Source organism: Haemaphysalis longicornis, unplaced genomic scaffold (assembly GCF_048455015.1).
Source record: "Haemaphysalis longicornis isolate Haplotype H1 unplaced genomic scaffold, Haemaphysalis longicornis Haplotype H1 scaffold_203, whole genome shotgun sequence".
NCBI lineage: Eukaryota > Metazoa > Arthropoda > Arachnida > Ixodida > Ixodidae > Haemaphysalis > Haemaphysalis longicornis.
The window spans coordinates 84,946-110,078 of record NW_027526297.1 but is presented as its reverse complement, the minus strand read 5'-3'; the positions used below and the strand labels follow the sequence as shown (position 1 = coordinate 110,078).

The following is a 25,133-nucleotide window of genomic DNA, read 5'->3' as shown; positions in this document are numbered from 1 at the left end:
ATATAAATATTTTCGTAGCCTCCCATTCTCCGAGCTACTTGCTAATGGGACCGCACTCGAGGGGTCCAAAGCGTAGCTGCCACTCCTCTCCAGTTTTTGGTTATGTAGCCCTACATTAATGAAACAATGCATTCTGCTGCATGAGCATCATCATCATCATCATCAGCCTATCACGACCACTGCAGTGAAAACGCTTCTAACATTCATCTCCAATTATCCCGGTCCTGTGCTAACTGCGACCAATCAATCTCCGCAAACTTCTTGTTCTCGCCTGCCCATCTAACTTTCTGCCGCCCCCTGCCAGGCTTGCCTTCTTTATGGATCAACGCTGAGCCTTTAATGACTAACTGTTATCTTAGCTTCGCATCACATGCCCTTCCCATGAGTATTTCTTCTTAATTTCTACTAATATGTCCTGCACACGCGTTTCTTCTATGACCCACTCTGCTCTCTTCTTGTCCCATTATGTTACACCTATAATCTTCATTCCATTGCTCGCTGAGTCGTCCTCAATTTAAGATTAATCCTCTTAAGAGAACCTCAAAGTTTCGGCCCCGTAGGTGAGAGGTAGTGGTAAGAGGCAGCTCTCGTACACTTTCTTCATGGACAATTGTAGTCTGCCATTCATTATCCGAGAATGCCGGCCGATTGCACTCCTCTACATTCTTATTCTTCTAATTACGTCTGCCTCATGGTTGAGATCCCGGGTCACAACTTGGGCTAAGTAGATATATTCGCCTACCAGTTCAACTGCCTCGCCCCCTATCTCAAACTGCTGTGCTTTTCTGATGTTATTGATCATTGCTTGAGTTTTCTGCACAATAATTTTCAGGCCCACGGTCCTACTCTGCTTCTGAAGTGCGGTAAGCATACTTTGCAATTCGTCCCCCGAGTTACTTATCAAGGCAACGTCATCAGGGAATTTCAGGTTACTGAGGCATTCTTCATTAAACCTTACGCCCACCTGTTCACAATCCAATGTTCTGAATAATTCTTGTAAACATGCTGTGAATAACATTGGAAAGATCGTGTGCTATTCCGACGCCCTTCCTTATGGGTATTTTTCTGCTCTTTATGGATGACGGTGGTAGCTGTGGACCGATTAGAAATATCCACTAGTATTCTCACGTAATGCTCGTCTGCACCCTGGTTCCGAAATGCCTGAATTACTGCTGAGGTTTAAACCGAGTCAAATGCTTTCTCATAATATATAAAGGCTACATATATGGTGGTTGCGTATACGCCGTGCACTTCTCTATGACCTGATTGATCCTGTGACAATGGTCCATTGTTAAATAGCCCTTACGAAACACTGCTTGTTCATTAGGTTTACGGAGATTTAAGGTGGCGGAAATCCGGTTAGCGATTACCTTATTAATTACCTTGTAGACTACTCACTGCAAGCTGATCATCTTGTAATTTTTCAAGTTCTTCATGTCACCTTTCTTATGGAGTAAGATGATGTTCGCGTTCTTTTAGGATTCCGGTACACTAGCGGCCATTAGGCATTGCGTATACAGGTTTGCCAGTTTAATAGTACAATTTACCTGCCATCCTTGAAGAGGTCTGCGGTTATCTGATCTTCAACAGGTGCTTTGCCCCTTTGCATTTTTTTCAACGACTTCTTTACGATTTGTCTATCTATTCTAAACTAGTTTGTCGTTCGGTATTATCCTGGATGTCCAGACTACTGTACAGATCTTTATAGAACTCTTCGGCTACTATAACTATTTTACCCTGTTTGTTATTGCATTGCCTAGCTTGTCTTTAAGTGCATACATTTGATATTCCCCCATGCCTAGACGCCTCTTTACTGCTGCTTTCATGCTACCTCCGTTCTTTACAGCATGCTCGATGCTTTCCATAATATACTTCCGTATGTCAGCTGTCTTACCTTTATTAATTTCGAAAGCTTCGCTGGTTCTATCCTGTCAACTAGTGTGGTGATTGTCATGCTTCGCTGTTTCCCAAATAAATCTTCCGCCTCCTGGAAAGTTTACCAGCATCCTGCCTAGCCATAGTGCCCCCGACTTCTACTGCCCACTTGGGATAATGCGTGTAAGATTGTCGCTGGCTTCCGGTGTTGTAAACTCTGCTTCCTCGGTAAGAGCTGAATATTGGTTCTGTAGCGCGATTCTGGATTCCACTTTACGTCTTACTGTTAACTCTTTTATGGGCTTCTTTCGTACTAGCATGCTACAGTTCCTCCTCAAATCTAGCCTACATAGAGATCTTACCGTATGTTGGTAACTACACCTGACCCTTGCGAGCATTTCCACGTCATTCACAACACCAGGGTTATCGTACAGTAAAAAGTCAATTTCATTTTTATGGTACCCATTCGGGCTCCTCCACATCCACTTCCGGCTCGCCTGTTTGCAGAAGGTATTCATCATGTGTAGATTATTCCGTCCGGCGAACTCTACTGGTAGGTCCCCTCTGTTATTTCTGCAACCGAGACCATAGTTCCCCAACGCCTTGTCTCCAGCCTGTTTCTTGCCTCCTTTAGCAGCGAAGCCTTCCATAACTACGGCACACTGTGTTTTTACTTTAGCCATTGCCGTTTCCACGTCATAATAGAAGCGTTCTACTTGCTGTGGTCGTCGTGGCAGGATGTAGGTGCGTAGTCCTGTGCCACCTTGAGCTCGTACCTTTTATTAGGCCTAATTACAAGACGGGATACCCGTTCGTTAATGCTACAGCATTCGTCTATGTTGCCAACTATGCTTTTATTGACTAGAAATCCCACTCCCAGTTCCCTTATTTCCACGAGGCCATGATAACATAGGACATGACCATTTTTTCAGCACTAAGGCTTCACCCGCCCTTCGCATCCCATTTATTGCCCTATAATTGCTTGAAGAACACCTCTAGACTCGCCTTGCTAAATAAAGTTCTCGTGTTAAACGTTGCCACGTTCAGATTACAATGAGGTAACTAAGGTAACGTAACCCTCACGTACATAAGGTAACCTAACACTTTTTTTTCTTTTCAGTGTCCTGGAAAATTCCGAGAATTTTTGATGCGCTTGTGTGACGGGCACCACATTTAGCGCCGCAACGTTCAGGATCAATTTATCTGCGGTTGTCAATAACAGTCGATAACTTCTTTATAAAAAAACTGCACCAAAAGCAAGAAGAAATAAAATACGTACGTATCAGCTGCGGCGTGCGAATCAAGACAGTGTTGTCATGTGCTGGCCATAACTATAGCCTGTAACTCTGCAAATCTTTTGAGGCGACGTTACGTTGGGATGCCATCCCAGTTACCTTAGAATTATCTGCTAGTCCACCACGCTTTAATTATTGACAACTACTGCTTCGCGCAGGTGCTATAACTTTCGAATGCGTGTGAAACGTGCTTCGTTGCAAAGCCCGCGAGTTACACTTTTGTGACCTATCATTTCTACTGTGCACTTTACAGGGCGAAGCTCCGCTGCTGGTGGTTCCATACCTGGAGCGCATGACTCGGTCAGAGCTTCACTGCCTTATGTCCACCGGCTTCGCCACTATCTCAGCTGCCCTCTTGCCAGCACTCCAACACTTCAATGTGAGCTGCACCATTCCGCATGGTTAGGTGGTGCTAATATCTGAGCGTACAGAAAAACAATAAATGTTTCAGGGCACAGGGACACGACAATAAGGGTTAAAATGCAAAAGAAACGAAAACTGGGCTTACTTTTTTTCTAATGGAATATCATCACATGCGAAGATAGGTTGAGGGGGCATTCATGACATCATCAAAAACACGCAAATTCAATCTTTTCCTCACATACGAGAGGAGCTCATCAGGCGCCATTCTCCCTGCTAATTAAAAGGATTACGATCACTCGTCTTAGCACCGACCATGGCAGGTTATAACGCCTTATTGCATGCACATGTAGCCATTTCCCGCAGTAGCAGATGTCCCTAATAAAAAATGGGTATCGCATCTACTTGCGCCAATGCAAATCTGTCGAAAGCCGGCAGTGTTCTCCCGCGTCTGCATCAAAACACGCCCTCCACTATAACGCCTCTGGCCCTTCCGCATCGGTCAATCCGCGGCACACAGACAGACACTGACCGACAGGCAGGCAGGCAGACAGACAGACAGACAGACAGACAGGAAGACAGACAGACAGACAGACAGACAAACAGACAGACAGACAGAGAGATGGACGGACAGACAGAGAGATGGACGGACCTCCGTCCAAGCTACGGTTGGTTTGGCAGGCGGCTCAGCTGGGCGATGTGCCTGGAGAGGCGGCCGCATTGACAAGTGGTAGACCTGGCTGATACTATGACAATTAGGGCTTTATAAAATAAATTTCATTACATTACATAACAAAGAACATATGCAAAGAAAGAAAGCCTTCAAACAGAAAAGTCTTTATAGCTTCAGGTTAAGTGAGACGTGCCCTCACGGCATATCGCAATCAATTGAAGAGGACCAACGCTTCGACCTGGCAGCTGTTTTTTATAGTCACTCACCGATGAATTAGTCGGGAGCACGAATCCACTGCCTGCACGTTACGCGTGGCTACGAGTGCACGCAGAACATGCGGCGATGGGAAAGAGAATTTTTAATTCGCGCGAACAAAATTTCCGGCGATGATGCAGAGGCAAAGCTGACCAGCCCACAGACGCGTGATTCTCGGTACACCTCGTCCGCCTACCCAGGAGATACCCCAGTGTACGGTACAGGAACACTGATGTTCCCAAGCGGTAATTATATACTGTCTTCAGCTGCATGCCCCCATAATTACTCTACTCCTGAATGAGCGACATGGAGCCGCAACAGAGCGATTGCCTGTTCATTGCAAATGTAGCAGACTTCGTGGCTTCTCTGTACAATGTAGAAAATTTATAGAGACAGCTTTCGGCATCACAATGCCAGCCGCCACATGAAAGCAGCGGTCTCTCCCCGCTCTAGCCCGATGCGTGAGGTACGTGTGAATGGACTCACGAGTGCATATAAAAAGGTTAGCTCATCTGGGAGGAAAATGCTCAGGAGCCGTCTGGTTCGCTTACACTAGTGGATGTCCAGCGTAGCTGGTGGATTTACCAACCAAAACATGCAATCAAATAAAATCACATCAAGAAATGCTCAATACGAGACTTTCACTTTGTCCGAGCCGGAACGTGGCGACCTTGTCGTCTGAACGTTCACAGGCTTGTCAATTACTTCCCTTTTATTCAGCAGGGCATGTCCTAAGGGCCAGTCCAGCGTTCCCGGGAAAGTTCAAAAGCGCGCCCCGCGGCCCCATTTACTTGAGCAGGCGACACTATAAATATGCGCAATTCCTTTCTCGTCACTCACAATTTTCACAACCCCTCATGTTGCGAAAGTGGTGGTCATAACCCTGACTCGCACAGAACGCCCTTTGCCTAGTCTAATAATATCCCGTTCCTAAAACGGCCACCGAAATTTTTGCTAGCGCCTTGCTTACAACAGTATCATAAAACATCGACCCCCCTGCAACCAACTGAGCTCCTCTGCTTACCGTCGAACACGGGGATAGATCAAAGTCAAAGTCAAAGTTTGTGTTTATTTCAACATTAGATAGGCTGATATACTAAGGGCACAGGCAAAAATCCATCTTGGCTTGGCGAGGCCTGTGTCCCTTATACAGTTCAAACAGCAGTTGCAATGTACATTCATCTAGAGTAAACATACCATTTGGCATAATAATTCAAAGAAGATAAAAGGGAACGTTTTTATACAACAGTGGTTTTATGGTACAATTAGCCATAATTATACTTGAAGGAAACAGGCATAAGTACGTTAGGACCAAAAACAATTTTCTGCTACACTTACTCATAAAACATACATTGAACTAAAGTCATATTATGTTCGAGATAACAACAATTAAAACCAATTTAAAAACAATTTCCTGACACGCTTAGACATATAAAATCTATTAAAGCAAACAGGCATAAGTACATTCCAATATAACAGCCAGTGACAGGGTAACGCAAAGTCGAACAAAATTTCTTAATGTCTCTAGCAATAACAGTAATCATTACCATAATGAACAGGACTATATAATAAATCTGAGGTTTACAAGCTCAAAAGGAATATCAGAGCTAGATGGCGCTAAATGGCGCACAGGGGGCTCACAAGGCAGCAGGATAGGCACTGGCCTCCCATGCACTGGACGAGAGCTTTTGCCATCGGGGAGAATATATAGCCTGGGGCACCCTCACCACTTATAGGGAGGTCACTTACCGCTACCGTCTCTTTCACAGGACGCTACTCCGGCTCACCCACTCCTTACCCCTCAAAGGAACAGCCAAGGCGCCTTCTTCAAACTTAATCACTTAAAATGGAGCCCTTCTTCATCACATCCACTCATCAGCCTTCCCATCTCCCCTCTTCCCACAATGGGGCGCTAATTATACAGTGCAGCACCTCACGTGGGCATTCCCTTAATACCCCAACAAGCCATAACCTCGCCAGAACACTGAGAGGAGCCTGGGGCCGTTTGGAAGAATTGTCCCAGCATTCACTGGTCCCCCGTGCAGAAGCGCTTGTGACAGTCTTTCGGATGGCCATGGCGGGCAGCTAGGTCCACCTTGGGCTTTGAAGAAACGGTTTTGAATATCAGTTGTTTTCAATAAAAGTTTTTATCTGTATTTTATTCTCTGGACATCACCCATTAGTTCACCTTCAAGGAGGTGCCTCTCCCACGCCCATCACAAACGGGGCTAAACACCTCCTAGATCAGCAATACACTGGCATTGTTTGCTGGAAACGCCAGGACCAAAGACTTCTAGTTGGACAGCGCGACCCCGTCACCTCCGTATTGTTCATTCCTGTGAGCTTCGCAGACAGCTTCTGCAACCACACAGTCCAGCCACCAATCACGGGGACGTCTGTGCCGTCCGGAGGAGATACGAAGTTTTTACCCCCCTGTGTCCACCAGCTCTTGTTCATCAAAGGCGCACACTAAAAAAATTTATGACCGCGTACTTGGGAGTCCAGTCACCAAGTGGGCGCACCTAGTGTCATTGTAATTTCAATGGCAAAGTATGTCAGCAAATGCACCCATTCTTCCTGATGTTTGTGCGTGATCGAATCGCCATTGAGCGCAACCACGACAAGCCGATTGGAGAGCATCCCTTCGACCCTAAGGGCGTTCTCGTTAGTTACTATGAAGTGAAGCTTTTCGGACGCCGTTTTGTTTAACCTGAATCGATTTCATCAATTCTTGGTTTGGTATACCCAACGTCTTCAATGGCCACCGTATTGTATATGAAAGAATGGCTTCTGCGTAGACGGTGTCTTTCTTCGGGAATGCGGCTTCATTTTTAGTGCTGTATAAAGGGTGTTGTTTTAGCCTGAAAAAGAGTTTTTGATGCATGGACGACAAATATTGTGTTATCGTTACCGCCGTCCAATTAACTGCTCACAATTCAGAGGCATGTAGGTAGCCTTTATTATATGACGACAGCGTTTGCGGGCACGCCCTTCATCAGGGCTTCAGAAAACTCTATACGCATTTACGGGTGGAAACCTGTGAACGCAAACAAGTAGCGCGCAATTTTAGTTTGCTCTTTGACTGTCCCGACACTGCTCAGCTCGATTGGAGGAACACAAGCTAAGCACTGAAACGAAAATGAAGAACAATCCACTGCTTTATCTCTACAAATGCGTGGGCATCTCGCCCCTTCTGTTGTTAAAACGTTTCGGCACACTGTTGCCGTCGAACACGTTCTAACAGCAGAGCTGTTGAAGCTCTTGGTTTTGCCGTAAATGAAAAAAAAACATACCAAGAAAATGCCGAGCGCACGTACCTACGTGGGGGATCGGCCAGGAATTGGCCGCAAGCACAAATAACGTACCCGCTACAGAGAACTGCAAGTTGGAGAGTTAACCATTTGAATAAAAAAAGAGCTATACTCACGACCGAGATTTGGTAAAAAATTTGGAAGTAGAAGTTCAAACAAAAGAAAAAGGTTTTTCAACAAGAAAAGAATGCAGGGCAGCTGCCTAGTCTCATACGTATCCAGGCTTGCGTGTGGGGTTTTACCACGTGAGGGGATCGCCAAAAGAAAAGAAAAAATCGTGAGCGCACATGCCAACCAGCATTTGAGAAAAAAGTGTCGCCGACGAAATGAAGGCCGTGTGCGCCTCACTTCGTTGCTAGGCTCAACCATCTGCGCACATAAAGCTCGGATGCCGCGGAGGTAGCAGCAGAACTCTCTCCGACTCTGCTCCGTGGACGTGGGGAACGTCGCGACCAAAGACAATTCAGACGCCCAAAAAAGAGGCGGCTAATCAGGAAGCGCGCTGCTCTTCCAGGTGAGAACGCAATGGTCTAGAAGGAAAAAAAGGAAAACTAGTAGTGCACGGCTTGAACGGCGCGGGAGCGCTCGACAAAGACTTTGTGGCGGTGGGCGACGAAGTATACGAAGACTGAAGTGGGCACTGTATAAATAAACTATTTATATACTTTACTTAGCGTTTGACTTGGTCTTTCAGTGATGAGAGCCGTAGGAATGTACAGAGTGCATGGTTCTCAGTGACTTATCTGGCGCTAGTGGAATTAATCATAGTGAGACACAGCTCTCCTGTGACATGAGGCTTGCACGGTTGTGCAAGCTGGCTTTGATTTTTTTGACGTCTACTTGGCCCTGTAGTGGCTGCCAACTCGGTTCCGCACTACGCATTGATGGTGTTAAACAGGCGCGAAATACCCAACACATGCAAGAGCGCCACCGACAGCACCCGAACGTATGTTACCCGAGCAACACCACCGGTTCAGTCTGTACGTCTACTTGGGCTGCTCATCCGTAGTGCCGCGCGCACCGGAGGACACTGCCTAAGCCAGGAGTACGCGAAAGGACTGACGAGTTGGGAGCAGGAGAGACAGAGATCAACCCTTATTCTGCAACTCAAGTCCGAGCCGCAGAATTATCAATCCTCACAGGAAGGGGGTGTCCCATGGTCCTCAGACGGTGGTGGGCTTGGCGGAGGTGCACAGAGTTTCAATGTGGGCAGCCAAGAGGGACCACAGGGCTGCCCGTAGGTTTTCGTGCGGAGCGTACCAGCTAGACCACGATTGATTGATTGTAGGGTTTACGCGCCGACGCAACGCAGGTGATGAGGCTCCGGAATAATTTTGACCACCTGGGGATCTTTAATGTGCGCTAAAATCTCGTACACGCGGGCGTTTTTTGCTTTTCGCCTCGATCTTAAAGGCGGCCTCGTCCTCAGCAGCACAACGCCTTAGCCACTGAGCCTCCACGGCGGGTAGAGCTAGACCATGAGTAGGGAATGTCAGGGGGGAAGGGGTTGGACGAAAGAATTGTGGAAGCCGAGGTCACACGTACACAACGCATATGTATGTTCATTGTCCGGGTAGCCACCACATACCTGACAGTGCGGACGACCTCGTGACTTCTGTATGTAATGGAGCAACACATCACAGGGGGACAATGTCTGCGCCTGTCTAATATATGTAGCGTGTCTTTGTGACATGAATTTAGATGGGGAGGGAAGCATCATTCTTGCTGTTTGGAGGTTGCCGATATTCGCGGTGCCTTTTGTGATGCATTGCTCTATCCTCTTTTGCATTCTATTCCTCGTGCCACAGATGAGGGCTGCCCGGGAAATGAGCGTCGCGGGCTAGACCGTGAGCTCGTTCATTACCCTCTATGCTTTGGTGGCCAGGGATCCATTCGAGGAAAACGTGTAGGTGGGGATAAACATGCATATATGTTGTCAGGCTAGTGTGGACAGGGGATAGAATGTCATTCGAGGCGAAGCTTCGTCGTGCTCTCTCACTGTCCGTGCAGTCTGTATTGTGTGTGGTCCGATGCTGGTGAAGTGTAATGATTTCTTCGATGGCTTGAGTCTCTGCAGCTGTGGGCGAGGGCATGTTGACGTGATGGTGTACGTGAGCTGTGCAGGGGCCAACCGATGCCGTAGTCTTTTAGTCCACAATACGGGCGTCCGTGTAGTAGGTGTCATGGATTGGTTCGGGCACGTGTTGAGAGGGAGATGCTCTACATTCTTAATTTGTGGCTTGACTCATGTGTTCGGTATAGGTAGCACAGTGATTCTTGGTATGCTCTCCCAGGGTGGCGGCGGGGGAGTGATGGATGGGAGGTGATCGGTGGGGGGATACCCGAGGGAGCGAAGAATTTCCCACCCTTGCATTGAAGTTGTTAGTCGATGATGCTGAGCTTCACAATAAACTGAGGCTTGTTCTCCAGGAGTGTTGTGGAGGGCAGCATCAATAATCCCATGTGGGGCGTAGAGAGGCACTCCCATTTCTATGCGGATGCATTTTCTGATGGCTCTTTCTATTTTGTTGGCTTGTGTCTTGGTAAGGCGCTGAAAACGGTATGCATACATGACGCGTGAGAGCACGAGGGCTTCGACTACTTTTGCGTAATTTGTTTTCTTGGAGCCCTTGATGGTGTCGCGTCATGCGGCGGAGCATTTGGTGAATATGGTTAATTTGAGCAATGATGGATTTGACCCATTCTGTACTTTTAGCATATTGTTGAAGGATGAAGCCCAGCACCTTGATGTAGCTACGGCGAGGGATGGATAAGTTGTTTACGGTAAGAGTGTTCAGGTTTCTATATTGGTTGTTTTTCTTGGTTCTGTTGTCCAATACAACTACATATTCTGATTTCTCGTTTGAGCAGGAGAGTCCGACGTCGGGGGCGTGCCCGCTGATATCGAGGCCCTGTTGTAGTGTGTATTCCTGCTCGCCATGCCTACCCTTTGTACACCAGAGTGTGACGTTGTCAGCGTATATGGCGTGTTGAAGATTTGGTATAACGTTGAGTTTGGCGAGGAGATTCTTCATCACCAGATTGAAGAGCGTTGGTGATAATATGGATCCTTGTGGTGTACCCCTATGAAGTGGGTAAGGTCGAGAGGGTTCCCCATCGGGTCCCAAGATGCAGATGGTTCCGTCTGTGAAAAAACGTTTAACGTAATTGAAAATACGCATACCCGGTCTAGTTTTCTTGACGCTGAGAAGTATCGCGTCATGCACCACATTGTCAACAGCTTTATATCTATTCCTACGATGGTGCGTAATTGGGCTGCACTCCACTGTGCGTACCCGTCCTCATTAATGTGCTTGGCAATGTCCTGTGTGCTCACATGCTTTCGAAATCCCACCACTGTGGCTAGTAGTTGGCCGTTGTTTTCCAGGTGCCATTCCAGTCTAGCGAGCACCCCCTTCTTCATATGTTTTCCAACACACAATGTCATGGAGATAGGGCGGAGGTTGTAGGGTGTGTTGGGTGGTTTTCCTAATTTGGGGATGAGGGTAACATTATTTTTCCATTCGGGGATGGGTTTCCTGATCTCCAAACCCGATTGACATGGTCGAGAAGTTCTGCAAATTTCCTGTCAGGCAGGTTGCGGATCATTCCGCGTGTAATTTTATGGGGGTCCCGCGGCCGTGCTGCGAGTGAGTTGATGCAGTGCTATATTTAGTTCTCCAGGTGAAAAGTCCGAGTTCATTCCTCATCCTCATCTTCTGGGGCTGATTTTGTGTAAATGATGTCGATGCGTGCCGTACTACAAGAGGGGTAGAGTGTGTTACGGTTCTGTTCTGTGATATCATGTGGTGTGCCTCCCATCGGCAAGTGAAGCCACTGGACGGTGTATTTTGGTTTTTGTTGTCCCAGTAGTGTGCGAAACAGTCACCAGGCCCTTGCCATATGAAGCTTGCCGTTGCGCCCTTTGCATACTTGAAGCCAATTCTGTGTGGCTAACTTAGGTATACTCTTGGGCTTCGTGATTGAGGCAGTAAACATGTTCTTTAAGCAGGCCGTTATGATTGTCATGTTTCGAGAATTTGACAATAGTACAGTGATTTCTCTAGAAGGTAAGAAGGCGTTGGTCAACGTACGAATTGTATTTGGTGCAGGCTATTCTTTTGGTGTGTTTTCGTACCACTGTCAAGATTACGTCGCTCCATTCAGCAAGGGGAATGCCGCTTGTGCCAATTTCTTGCAGGTGTTTACGGACATTCGGGCAATTCGTTATACTTGTTGTGGGCCTGTTTGATCGGTTTCTTTTTGACGACCGGGTGAGAGGGACACTTATTTGGATAGTTTTGTGGTCGCTCCCGAGATTTTTCTTGGTGTTGCCCCAGGCGGCGATTAGCGGACCTCGAATCCAGGTAAGATCACGATTTGTGTCAGCCTCCTGATTGAAGCAGAGCCTCGTTGGAGATGTGGTATCATTCATAGTGGTCAATTGAAGGAGGCTGGTATATTCTTCCAATTTACACACTAAAGGGGATGTTCTAATGTAGCCCCAGGTTGGATGAGAAGAGTACAAATCTCCAAGCAATAAGAGTATGGTTCAGCTACGAGTTGCATTATACATCCTATGAAAGGCGGGCAGCGTGGCGGTTGCTTGTTTGGGCGGCCAATAGCAGTATACAATAGTGATGTTATGATCGTCAACCATCGTAGTTGTAGCTCCGTGCTCCTTTTCAGAGGTATTAGGATGCATCGTGTCCAGCGGGATGGTGGAGAGCGTGTTGTCTACGCAGGCAATAGTCATGGTAGGCGGCGTAAATAGCGGTTTCCTCCCTTTCCCATTCGGGATAGTTCTTGGATGAACGTAGCTATCATTTCCCGGGAGGAAACAGTCTGTGTTCGTTTCTTGTAAGATAATAATATCCGGTTTGTTGTTGGTGATGAGCATGTGTTGAAGTAAGGCATTGCGTTTTCGGCGGAGACCTCTACACTTCCATTGCCATATTGTGAGTGATGTAGAGATTGGAGGTGATTGGGTGTGCATCCTAGACATAATCTGCATTCGTTGGTTCTGGGGGGGGGGGGAGCAGGGGCATGGCACTTGCGGTGAAGTAGCTACTCTTCTACAACTTGAAGGCGCACTGTTAACTGTTGTAGCATGTTCTCGAGAGGGGCGAGAGCTTGTTGAATAAGGGAGGCCCGTATTTACTGTAACAGCCCTGGGAGCGTCCGTTGAAAGATCTCGTGCACCTGCTGTGCTATTTGTGCATATTGGGCTTTGTTTTTTGCATATTGGGTTTAACGTGGGCAGCTTGAGAATCGGGGGTTTAATAATTGGGAGAGGAGTGAGGGGGCTTAGCTGGGCTGCTCACATGTGGTAGATCTTGCATGTCTTGTAGCGGATCTTGATGGGGCTGGGAAGCCGACGTCGCATGGACAATGGAGCGAGCCTGTTGGGAGAGCTCCATGTGAACCTTGTTCTGCCTATGCCTCTTCGTTTGTCGAGGAAGCTTGCTCGATGTGCCCGGACGGCGGTTACGGCTACAGCTGCGGTGTTTTGAATGACCCCGGCTCTTGCTCTGTTCGTGTGACCTGGACAGAAGGTCAAAACGGTTAATTGTAGGGAGCGGTGGCCTGGGAACAGGAGACGCGCTTCGATTGGCGTTTTCTTGGCAACGTCCCAAGCTCACTTGTCGACGGAGGCTCTTCCCTTGGGCTCTCTACACTCTATCCTTCAGCTCTCATGCCACCGGCTCTGTTGACTTAGCAACGGTAACATGTTGCTTCCACGCCACATCTATTGCACGCGCTATAATAAACCCGCATATAACTTACAGCCAAGCCAACGACGCCAAGTTAATGTATCGCAATCTTCATTTCCCTTGCAACAGGAAGAAACTAAAGTTGCCTTCAAATCAGTCCCGAACACTTTAAATTCAGCAAGCTTCCCGCGGTGTGCACGTGCTTCGATAATTCGTTCCTAATGTTTGCTTCCTGCAGCTCAGCTTGGTGGACGTGATGATTTCTCCGCTACTGTCGACGCTGGCGGCCATCGCGTCCTCGAAGCTGCTCTACCCGGAGACGGAGGACTCTGCCACTGCGGAGAAAAACCTCGAGGAGTACAAAAGGTACAGCACAGAGTTCCTGCCGTTTGTAACGAGTCTGTAGCCTTGTCACTAACGTTTTCAAGTTATTGCGAATGCTTAAAGAGGAAAGGCTGGAGTGATCAGGCTTAAGCCAGGCCAGGTGACCAGGTTCTGTGGTAGGAGGGGCAGAGAGCGGAGCAACACACTGCAACATCCGCTGAAGCGATAAAGTAGTTATGCAGAGACCAACGTGACGCTCGGGTGACCACATTCGTACCAATGAGTCCGGCTGGGGCTTCTGGTCAACATGGCTGATAAACACGAAGTACTGGTAGGCTTGGTGCGCTGTTGAGGCGTGTTTCAATGATGAGACGTGAGAGATCTGGTCGTACAGTGCGCAACACAGTTTCTATAACAGCAAATTCAACTGCAATTGGGTACGTCTGCACACTGCCGAAACAAACTTTTTACAATAATGTTGGAGACAACAGCTGTGGACTTATACTTGAGAACCACCCCGTAGTTGTCTTTAAATCCCTCCGGGCGAGGCAGTATAAGACTTAAAAGTACGAAAACAGCGTTGCAGACAATTATGTTGCAATCTGTACAGTAGTGTCACTGGCATACTAGCTAGGTGAAAAAGCAGCAAGGGACACCGCCTTTGGAATCATTTAAAGAAGCAGTGAAAGTTGTATGTTGTTTTAATAATGAGGCTACGCACATTTAAGTTGAAAAGCTTAAAGTTTGGTGCATGAGACCGTCAATCATTGTGTGTGATGGTCAACCGGCTCTCTTTATGATTACTGTTTGCTGTCATCTCAAAAATACCGGACGTTGTCCACAAACACATGATCGTGGTGCAGCCGGGATTTCTCAAAATTTTAAGTGCGAATGCACTTTATAAGCGACCCTGAATTCCGTTGACCGCCGTCCGTCCACATCGCAACAGCTGCGGGTGCGCGCGCTCCTCGTCTTCCTTGGCAACGGGGGGAGATGGGCGCGCGCTGCCTGGCCGCTGACATGGCACATACCCACGTGGGGGATTGGCCAGGAATCTCCTCGTCTTCCTTGGCAACGGGGGGAGATGGGCGCGCGCTGCCTGGCCGCTGACATGGCACATACCCACGTGGGGGATTGGCCACGAATCGGGCGTGAGAAGGGCTAATGCACCCGCTTAAAGGAGTACTGACACGAAATCTCAAAGCTGAGATCCGCTCTAGCAATCAAGTACAACGACAACACAAATAGGTGTCTGTGCATGGCACATACCCACGTGGGGGATTGTCCAGGAATCGGGCGTGAGAAGGGCTAATGCACCCGCTTAAAGGAGTACTGACACGAAATTTCAAAGCTGAGATCCGCTCTAGCAATCAAGTACAACGACAACAATAATAGGTGTCTGTGAATAAATGCATCTTTCTTTCTTTGTAGTTGTGTGTGTGTGTGTGATCTCTCTATCGCGAACATTACCGAACCACGCAAATTCAACTCCTGCATTCGCACTTTCACATTCTTTCCCTCGGGGAAATGTGGGGAAATTTTTTTATAACCTCGGCAGAATTCTGCCAAAGATTCGTTGTCTTTTGGCACGAATTGCTTAACCTTCTGTTCTGCTACACCGTGTTTGCGCCTCTTTCTTTGCTTCTGTTCCTTCGTCTTATGGCGCGAATTACATCAGCAAGAAAACTACCACATACCACAGCTTCCCTAAAATCAGGACTCTGCTGGGATAGTGTGCCACTGTCATGACTTAATTCGCATTAAGGTGTCACCCGACACGCACTAATCTGAAACTTTTACTTCTCCAATTGCAAGTTTTGTGAATATTGTGAACGGACACATTTCCCCAGAAAACATTGGATCATTGGCCAATTCCCCAAGTATGTATGCGCCACTAAAGAACAATATACAGCCCAACATTCGTTCTGTGCTGGCAACATGCGTAGATTGCAAAGATAGTGGGACAATTGTTTGCTAATGTGTAGACGCGGGCTCAAATCCTATCAGATAACATGTGTTTTTTTTTTTAATTATTCAGTTTTTGCTTCGGAGGACATTTACTTAACCGGACAACAGCTGCTGCTACTACGGCGCTTTTTTTAAAGAATACTGCAATTAAGGTCTTCTCCATGATAGAATGTCTGCGGCTTTAGGGAGAGTCAATATAACTGTATTGAATACGGGACACACTGCACTGCGTCTGCAACATTCTCCGGACAAGGTAGCTCCAGACTGATGTATACCTGCGATTTGTCAATAAGCTGAGAACGTTCAAAAATAAGGCCAAGCCTAGAGGAGGTTAGGATGGCAGGGCGGAAGCTCATAAACCAATGATATAAAAGCTGTTGCTTCAGCAACGTCAAGGACGCGGGATGGGGGCAGACGTGAGCATTTTTTTGCGTGATGCAGCTATTCCCCCTTATCACAGATACGTTCGCACCTCTATGGATTAGTGCCTGGGCAGGAACTCCATCAAAAAAAGTGTCAAGAAGCTCGTAGCTTACCAGTGAAGCCGGTCCATCTGATGATGACTAATTTAGCAAAGCGGCCGGAATGCCAAGTTTTGAAGTTCTTGGCTGACGACAGCTTGAATCCAGAAATTGTGATTAGGTGTCTCGCCTTGGTGCCTGGAGCTTGGATTGCAACATAGCCATGATTTCTTCGTAGATTGGTCGTGCAAGAATCTCAGAAGGGCCAGTTTGGCCGACGTTATGTCACCAGAGCCATACATCTTCGCCTTATCGTATGGATATTCCTAAACGGGGTACTGTTCTCAGCAATACGAAGGATTTTGGCCCGCTCGAAACGCCAGCACTCCGGAATGACCGCAAGGATGCTTTAGTAGTTACTATTAAAGCGAAACCGTCGCCCGCAGTGCCTCTTAAAACGCGTGCAACCGCTGTTTCATGCAATGCACGGTCAACCCTTTACCTCTTTCTCTGCTGAGAAGCTGTCCACACAATCGTTCCCTAAAATCAAAAAGTTTCCCGCTTTGTCTGATAGCCCATATCACTTTTTAAGCGGCATTCTAAGCGAAATTCGCAACCATGCTTTAATCTTTACCTTTTTTCTTGTCACCTGGAAGTGTATACATTGCTGTGTAGTAGCTGTAGCAAAGTGGATGTTTGTCCCTGCATGTGTGGCACAGGCGTATTTATTTTATTCTTTTGTTATAAACAGACCGCAGTTAATATGTCTTCCTGAGTGACCATGTCCATGTCCGTCTTAATCACAAAAAGATCCGGCATGGAATGCGCCGAACGCAGTCCGAACGAGACCTCTGTCGAGGCTTTGGCAACCCGTATGCTCACCCTGGTCGCCATCGTTCCCGCCATCGGCTACACCTTGGTGGCCTTCCACACGGCCGCAGCCTTCGTGAACGACGTGTTTGCTGGCCTCGGCAGGCTTGTGTCTGTCGCAGAGTTCACGCCCCACGTGAGTGTCTGAAGCCCCGACAAGGGTCGCGATATCCCTTGTATGCAGGCCCATCTTCATCGCCCAGGTCCTTTTACAATAACCCCGTAGTCACGGTCATCTCTTGCAAGCAATTCAAATACAGTGGGCATTTGGGGATGAAGTCATGCAAGTATTTGCGCAGCAGCTCAGTAGGCAAGGTAGTCTGATACACACTACAAGTTGTAAGGGTCCAAACGACACTTCATAATTTACGAGTTAGCTTAGCTGTTCTGTGCTGTTATCAAAGGTGGCACAAGCTTCATACCTCTGCAAAAATTATAGCGGCCATTTCATGTACGTCTTAGTTTCACCCACAGTGAAACAATGCGTTTTACTGTGAGTGAAACAGCGTTTCACCCACAATGTGTGAACTGTTTTCTGCTTATAACCACTTATGGGTAGTTGGCACAAGCGGCTTACCCGTGCTCAATACACAGCTCTCTTCTGGTGGTGTTCTCTTCAGTATGCGTTAAAAAATGCCAATTTACGCTGGCTGACATCTTACCACTGAAAACCGAATTTGGAACTGTTTGATCGGCTTCCAATTTTTGGTAGCTCAACTTACGTTGGCTCCACAACGTCATAACCATTTGACAAAAACCCTAATTTTCAAGGCATCTAAAAGTAGAGCACGTTTACTCAAACTCGTGAGTTAATTAAGAGACAAATAGCAGAGGCGGTTGAAGAATGGAACCAACTAAAATTTCTCGGCTTTATACCAGAAAATGCAGACAAAAGTCAGCGTTTCAGGTGGTAAGGAACGTGGAAACATTTCAGTTCCTGCTTTCCTTCTCGTGGTGAGAAGGGCCGTCTCTTACCACCACGTGCCGCATAAAAATTAGCCTTTGAAAGTCGCGGCTTCAACGTCAGAGCTCATGTGTTAAGCATAAATTTAGGAAGAAGAGAGGCGGACCTCACCATGGCACCACTGACCATCGGGTTCACCTCTACTTTCTATTAATGATGGCAACCGGGGCTCACTGCGACTGGGCGTACGACCGCGCGAGGGCACACACCCTGCAGCCTGGGCGTTGGGGTCGGTAGGGGAATAGGAAGCAGGGCGTGTCATTTCCAGATGGCTTTGGCGGTGTCTTCGTAATCCCTGCAGCGTGGGCAAGCGGATGGGGATATGTGGGTGAGGATGGCTGTAGTGGGGAGGGGGTGCGTTTGGATTAGTCTCCGGAGTGCTGATTCTACGGGGGATAACGAGGGGGAGGGTGAAATCTCAGGCCGCCAGTGCGCCTTCTACGCGCCACCGAAGCCCATATGGCCAGGAGTCCACAACAAACAGACGGTGTGCTCAGGTGGGGGCTGTAAGCAGGGTATCTTTTGGGCGGAGGACGAAGTGATGCCCTTGCAGAAATTTCTAGCGGCCGTTTTCGGATCCCCGCTAAAGAGGCGTAAGATCGCTAATAAGAGGACAGCTAATGACCGCCCCTCAGATAATGCGCTCAAACGCTTTTCAGCGTTTGAGTGCATTAGCTTAGCTTGTGTCTATTATTGCATTTCGTTTTTTCGGATTTTTGCAACTTTCTTCGCTTTGGAAAAAGCAGTGATTGTTGCATAGTTTTTGGCAAGTGGCGTTATCTTTCACCAACAAGTCACAAATATGACCGATAACGTAGGTTTCCAAAATGCTTGCGTTTCTGCCCGCCCCATTACGCAGCAGCTTAATATGTGTCTGGAACATTCTCCTCTTTTGTATTTTTTCTATACACCCAAAAGAAATCGTTTAGAAGCTATAGAGAATTTCAGTCTGTGTGCACGATCTATCGGGGCATCTGAGATTGTCTGCGTTTCAAAGATGTCCATTTCGCACACGCTTCCCCCGCGCAGTTCAGACGGAACGCACTTGCATTCGATCGGCGGACCTCGGGCTGCACAGGCCACAGTTTCCCACTAGCTTACCAGAGTAGAATCTGGCGCTAGTGTCAAAGGGATTCGGCCAAAGCGCTTTGTCTCCATAGCTGCCACCATAGCCTGTATTTCGGCCGGAAGTTCGGTGTGGCATGGCTGGCAACAACTTTGCAGCGACGCAAATTAGGTTTTTGTTTTAAAAAATTCTAATTTGTATAAAATACTGTAGAGCGCCTAGGTTGAGAAATGAATTTTGGGGTTAGAAAAGGAAAAAAGCAGAAGTTCTGCATATGGCTCCCGCCGCCCGACACACTGGGCCGTCCCGGATATACTTTTAAATTATTCCATACTCCTAACTAGGTAGTGCTTTCTTCGCTTTTTGAAATATTTAGCTGAAAATAGTCTCGCTTCTGTGTCCTTGCTTCCTCTCAAGACTGTATTATGGTCGTATGCTATGGGCTTTTGCAGGCAAAGCAGATGCCACAGCTAGAGATGCAAAAGTGATGTCGTCGCGTTGTATTTATTTCTTTTGTCCAAGCAGATGTAAGCAAACCTGTAGGCGAATCCTATTACCTCAAGTAAGTCTTCAAGCACGCGTGTAAAGCATTGTGAAATTGCATAAATGCTTTGAATGGCAAATAAATGCCGGATTGTCGAGTCACCACTTATGTTGCCTCATTTTGACTGTCTAAGGCAGTGCATGCATGCTTCAAGGCGTAGCCATACGCAGTGACGGCGACGAGTGATGCGAAAAGGATAAATCAATGGGTAAAAGAAAGGGATAGGCTGGGCAACAGCCACAAGCGAACATAATTTATACATAGCCCGCCGGCGCCGTTGCAATCGCTCGCTTTTTGCCGGCCAGAAGCAGCCCACACACGAGCGACAACTACGATACAGATAACTGCAGCGACGAGCGATGATGGCGGTGGGCATTGGTGGCAGTATAATATTTTTTCGCTTATCGTGGTCACCCACACCATCTGTTTGTTTTAACCATTGAGTTGCGTTTTCCGCGTCACCTGTCGCCGTCGCTGCATGTGGTCACACCTTCATCCTAAAAAACTCCCCGCTAACGCGAACACATGTTAATGGTTAATCACCCTGTTATTTAGACATATTTGTGAACTCCACTGAATGCCAGCAAGGCGCATGCCGGGAAGGGAAACGTATGCCGAAAACAGAACTAACGAACACTTCAGAGACGATCAGCCTAATACATAGCACTTTGCACTAGGCAGTTGCTGCCAATCTGGTTCTCACGCTACCCACAATTCCCATGGCAGCTTGCGATTTCAGTGACTGCTTCCCCTCTAGGTAATATTTGCAAACTGTATGGCCCACACGAAATGAACACGTGACGCCGAAAGGCCAACCTCCATGCAGCGAAACTTGAGGGCGAAGTTCTCGCGGCGGCCGCGAAAGGATCAACGCCCCGCGCAGTTTTCGTCGACCCCACATCCATGCAACTTGAAGTGGCGAACGCCGCCGACCTGTGAGCTGCTTGCGCCAAGGTTACCCGATGTCAAATTCAAAGCAAGATCCGCGTAATTACATCCCTGCTTATAAGTTGTCTTCAATAAAAAGGAACTATTGACTATTAAGAATTGATATGAACGACCTAAAAAATATTTATTTACTTGTGAGGGCGGTGTTTTTTTAGAAAGTGGCGTCATTTTCGCACATAGGCATTACCAAATGTAAAAAATGGGTGAAACTGTTCGTATTGTTCGTTTGATTGCAAGCTTTGCTGGTACTTTAAGTTTTGTGCTCTGAACTTCGCTGCAGTTTCCATATATTCTTCCGTTTCGGCTACAATTTTACCCACCGCGCTGCTTTGGCACTTTCTGGCAGTTTTCTGGACCTGGGGTTCACGAGAAAAAATGTGTCTACGAAAAAGGGGCGCAAAAAGAGCGCCTGCTTTTTGGCTACTGAGTGCGCAGGCGCTCTGCGCAGACAGAAGGTAGGTAGCTGTGATTGGCTGAAGCCTCAAAATACACTCTCACTCTTCCGGTCGCGTTCGCCACCGCGCGCCTCATATATAGCCGCCTCATATATAGCGCGCCTCATATAGATTGATGGCGAACAGCCGTTTTCACTACGTTGCCACCGGGCATCGTTCGCTGCATCTCCGCCGACATTTCGCTGAATAGAAGTTGGCCTTAATTTGAGAGAACTTGCCATCTATGAACGTTGGACCTTGCGTCTGCTTGTGTGCGGCCGCCCTGGGATGATCACCTTATCTTGGATGATCACGTTTCCCGATGTTTCAGTACCATGACTACATGAAACGACGATTAGGACGACGAAGACAGGAGACGCCAACAGTTCCGGTCACTCCCTAAGGGGCTTCGCTCCAAAATGCGTCTCATTCGGAACCCGCGCTGACACAATGACGAGGGAAAGGGCCAACGATTGAGCAACGTGTGGCCTATTCCAGGGACTAAAGGAGCTTTCCCGCAATGCTCGACGCTTCTCCACAGTACTCACTTTTTAAACATCTCAGGAACATAATGTTAGCAATGTGTGTAAGCCATGTTTTACATGCAGTTAACTTTCACTTTCAAGATAGCGTGATAAGATAGCATCATCTAATCATCCTAACAAGAGCGCCAGCCATAGAGCTACGCTCGTTCTTGAGCATCTCGTAGCCAACGTCTAAACTGGACGTGGGCCCGAGAGCAGCGGCTGTTCTCCAGAAACGTTGTATTCATAATAGTGAGGGTAATTTTCCGGTTTCAGCAACAATTCCGGAACAGCAATTCCGGTTTCAGAAGCCTAGCTGACGCCTGACGTCCCTGATATGCATCGCCTCGGGCAGCCATAACGCCTTCCATAAATGCGTCGTTGACGATGTTCGTTAAACCGAAGTTTTCGATATCTGACTTGTTCGTCCCTTTAAAGCAGGCACGCATACTTTACTGCCCCAATGAATTTATTTAATATTTCCAATATATTGACTTCATATTCTTCTGACGTGAAAGCTCATAACTACTCAATTTACCTTATGAAAGTAGAAATTCGTATAAATGAATGAATAATGCTGACCTACACACTAAAAGCGATTTTCTATAACAATATTGAGAAAAAATTACGCTGCCTGTTGTATATACAAAAGATCATGCCCGAATATTATGCGTAGCCGTGCTCTTTCCGTTGCTATAGATATAGCGGTGCTATTTACGTTACTATAGCAACGGATTGTACGGCTCAATCAAGAAACCATTTTTACTTCAGCAGTCAAACGGCAAAGTCCAACTAACTATCATGTGGCACAGCCGCTAACCCGAACCATGGCGTCGCTGAACAGATGTTTCCTGTGCTTTTATTGTATGCTCGGAGCTTCTTTGGCAGCGGCGGAATGTTAGGCTAAGCAAGCCAAGCGAAGCCACCTCTGCCGATGCAGGACATCCTGACGACGCTGTTGGAGCCAATGGTGCTGCTCATGGGCGTGGGCCTGGACGAGGTACACTTCGGGGCCCGGCTTCTGGCGACGGAATTGCTCTCGAGCGAAGTCGTCGCGTACCGGGAGCTCACATCGCACGTGGGCAACGGAGCCTTGTCGGTACGACGTCAGCCTCGTATCACCGCAACTAGACAGCTGGCAGCCCCTTTTGCCGATGCATATCAAAGTGGATGGCGATATAGCTCGTGTGCATATTGATTGATTGATTGTAGGGTTTAACGCGCCGACACAACGCAGGCGATGAGGTGCGCCGTAGTGGAGGGCTCCGGATTAATTTTGACCACCTGGGGATCTTTAACGTGCGCCGAAATCTCGTACACACGGGCGTTTTTGCTTTTCGCCTCCATCAGAAAAGCGGCCGCCACGGCCGGGAATTGAACCCGCGACCTCGTGCTCAGCAGCGCAACGCCTTAGCCACTGATCCACCGCGGCGGGTTCGTGTGCATATTGCTTAACTTCAAATAATGCAATCGCACACATATACATACAACACTATGCATGAATGTAGGTATCAATGTATCTGCTGTATAATGAATCAGTGATGTTCCATTGTAAGGCATCTCGCAAGACTTCCGATAGACGTACGTGAACGTATACGTCAAGATGTTGTGTTTATTGATATTTTCTGCACATGGACGCGTTCGTTTCGCCGACATTTCCCATCTCGGGAACCTCCTGGGCGGGAATGCGGGCGATGCACGTAGGGGCTAGAGGTATATATAGCTTCCCCTCTTAAAGTACTGTTTGTTACAGTGAAAAAAAAAGCATATTTTTTACACAATCAATTTACACTAAGCGCAAGTTACAACATTGTTCACGGTAATCTTCCCATCTGACATTCGCAACTGTCATAGGACCGGTTTAACTGCAATATCGTTGACGTGAAATTTTTGCAGTCTTCCCAGGAACGGCTTCATAAACCTGACAAGGTCCACTTTCTCTGCGACTACGGAATAAAATAAATTTATGACTAACCACTTTGTCAGCTAAAATATCGTCATATCTAGTTATAATGTCGAAGCCAATACACAGGAACAAATACCAAGCCACACATTTGCAACCCAATATGTCAAACTATTTCTGTTTGCGTTACATCGACTCGATCGCTCAAGACCACACATTTTTCATCATTTATCCAGTCGATAAAGCAGTATTTCATTTGCAAACTCTGGGAGAAAAAGAATACCCTGCGACATCTGCGACGGCCGCAACAACTTCCCCGTACTCGTGTTGTGATGTTATCGGACAATGTCGAAGAATGTAATTCAAACCAGCTTCAGTTTTGGTTCTGTGAACAACACGCTTGGATTTCGACATTACCGTTGGTTAGACAATCTCGACATCTCAGGAATCGGCCTGTTCTGCTTATGACACATTGTCGACTGTAGAATGGGTCAGATAAGCCTGCGAGGAACGCTTAGTATAGTAACATTCAATAGCTCAGGCTGGCACAGTGGTTGAACGCTTTCCGTGTCATCACAAACACTGAACTACGAGGCAGTTCGCGCCTACTTTTGGAGCTTTCCTGGCTCGCCCATGTGTACTAAGAGGCTTGTTGGCACGAGGCCGACGGTAGGCTGCTTTAGCACTGTGCCAGCAAGCAATCGCTGCTTATGTAAACACCACGCCAACGAGAACTCGCCAGCGTGTCAGTGTCAGTCTGCGCGCAGTCTCCAAACTCCCTTGTTTAGCAATGAATGTGGCAGCGCAAAAATGTTAATAAGGCAAATTACCTAAGTACAAAAAACACTAAAACATGACCTATCGTGAATCCGAACTTTCCGATTGCGACATACTACACCTAGTGCTTCAATTCCCTCGGCCATAGCCACAGCGATGTTTGGTATGAAAATATAAAGTGTATATCGGGTGTCCTGTTGGATAGTTTAGTGTTTTCAGTATTTCCAGCAGCTTAAATGACTATTTTTAAATAACGCTTGTGCCGTAGGCGTAACCCAAATTATTATGAATGTCTTATCTCTAGTTAATGCGTTCTTCAGGCAGCAAAATCGATCGCAAATGCGCCGTCGTGCTGCCGACCGCTGTACTAGTTACCCAAACACAAAAATACTCTTTTACTTTGGTTTTAGGCTTTACAATAAAAGTTCCGGTTGCGTTTAATTTAGTAGTACCTATATTAACTCTGTTGTCCCATTTCCCGCCTTTAATTGGCCTTAGATTTTTTACTAACGTACCATTCACCGAAGCGTAGCACGTGCGCTTTTGTGGAGCAACTTTGACTCCACAGACTTTACTAAGCTTGATTCAGTATACGATGTAACAAACTAAGGGCCTATCCTTCCAGGCGCTTAGTTTCAACTGAGCGAACAAAGTGCGACGACGCTCTCGTGTTCGGCCGACTTACTCTGTCGGAGGGTCGGTGAGCCGCGCAGTAGCGCAGTGAAGCCAAGCCTAATCGAGTAAGAGTCATACGAAACATCATAGGAAATTGGTAGGGGAGATGCAGAGGCGAGAACAGAACTTTCGAACTGATTTTTCTATTAAATAAAGTCGCGTAATTGCTCCCAGCGGGGTCAAAACATGGCC

The 25,133-nt window shown here is 47.3% G+C and overlaps 1 protein-coding gene across 1 annotated transcript in view; it reads left to right on the top strand.

Annotated features, from left to right (window-relative positions):
* The window catches only part of LOC144172438 (solute carrier family 28 member 3-like), a 59,376-nt gene that overhangs the window by 23,146 nt on the left and 11,097 nt on the right, over positions 1-25,133 (top strand). The window contains exons 5-8 of the mRNA XM_077701144.1: positions 3,424-3,549; positions 13,722-13,849; positions 17,074-17,242; positions 22,527-22,685. Of these exons, the coding sequence (XP_077557270.1) occupies positions 3,424-3,549; positions 13,722-13,849; positions 17,074-17,242; positions 22,527-22,685 (582 nt within the window). The remainder of the gene's footprint in view (positions 1-3,423; positions 3,550-13,721; positions 13,850-17,073; positions 17,243-22,526; positions 22,686-25,133) is intronic.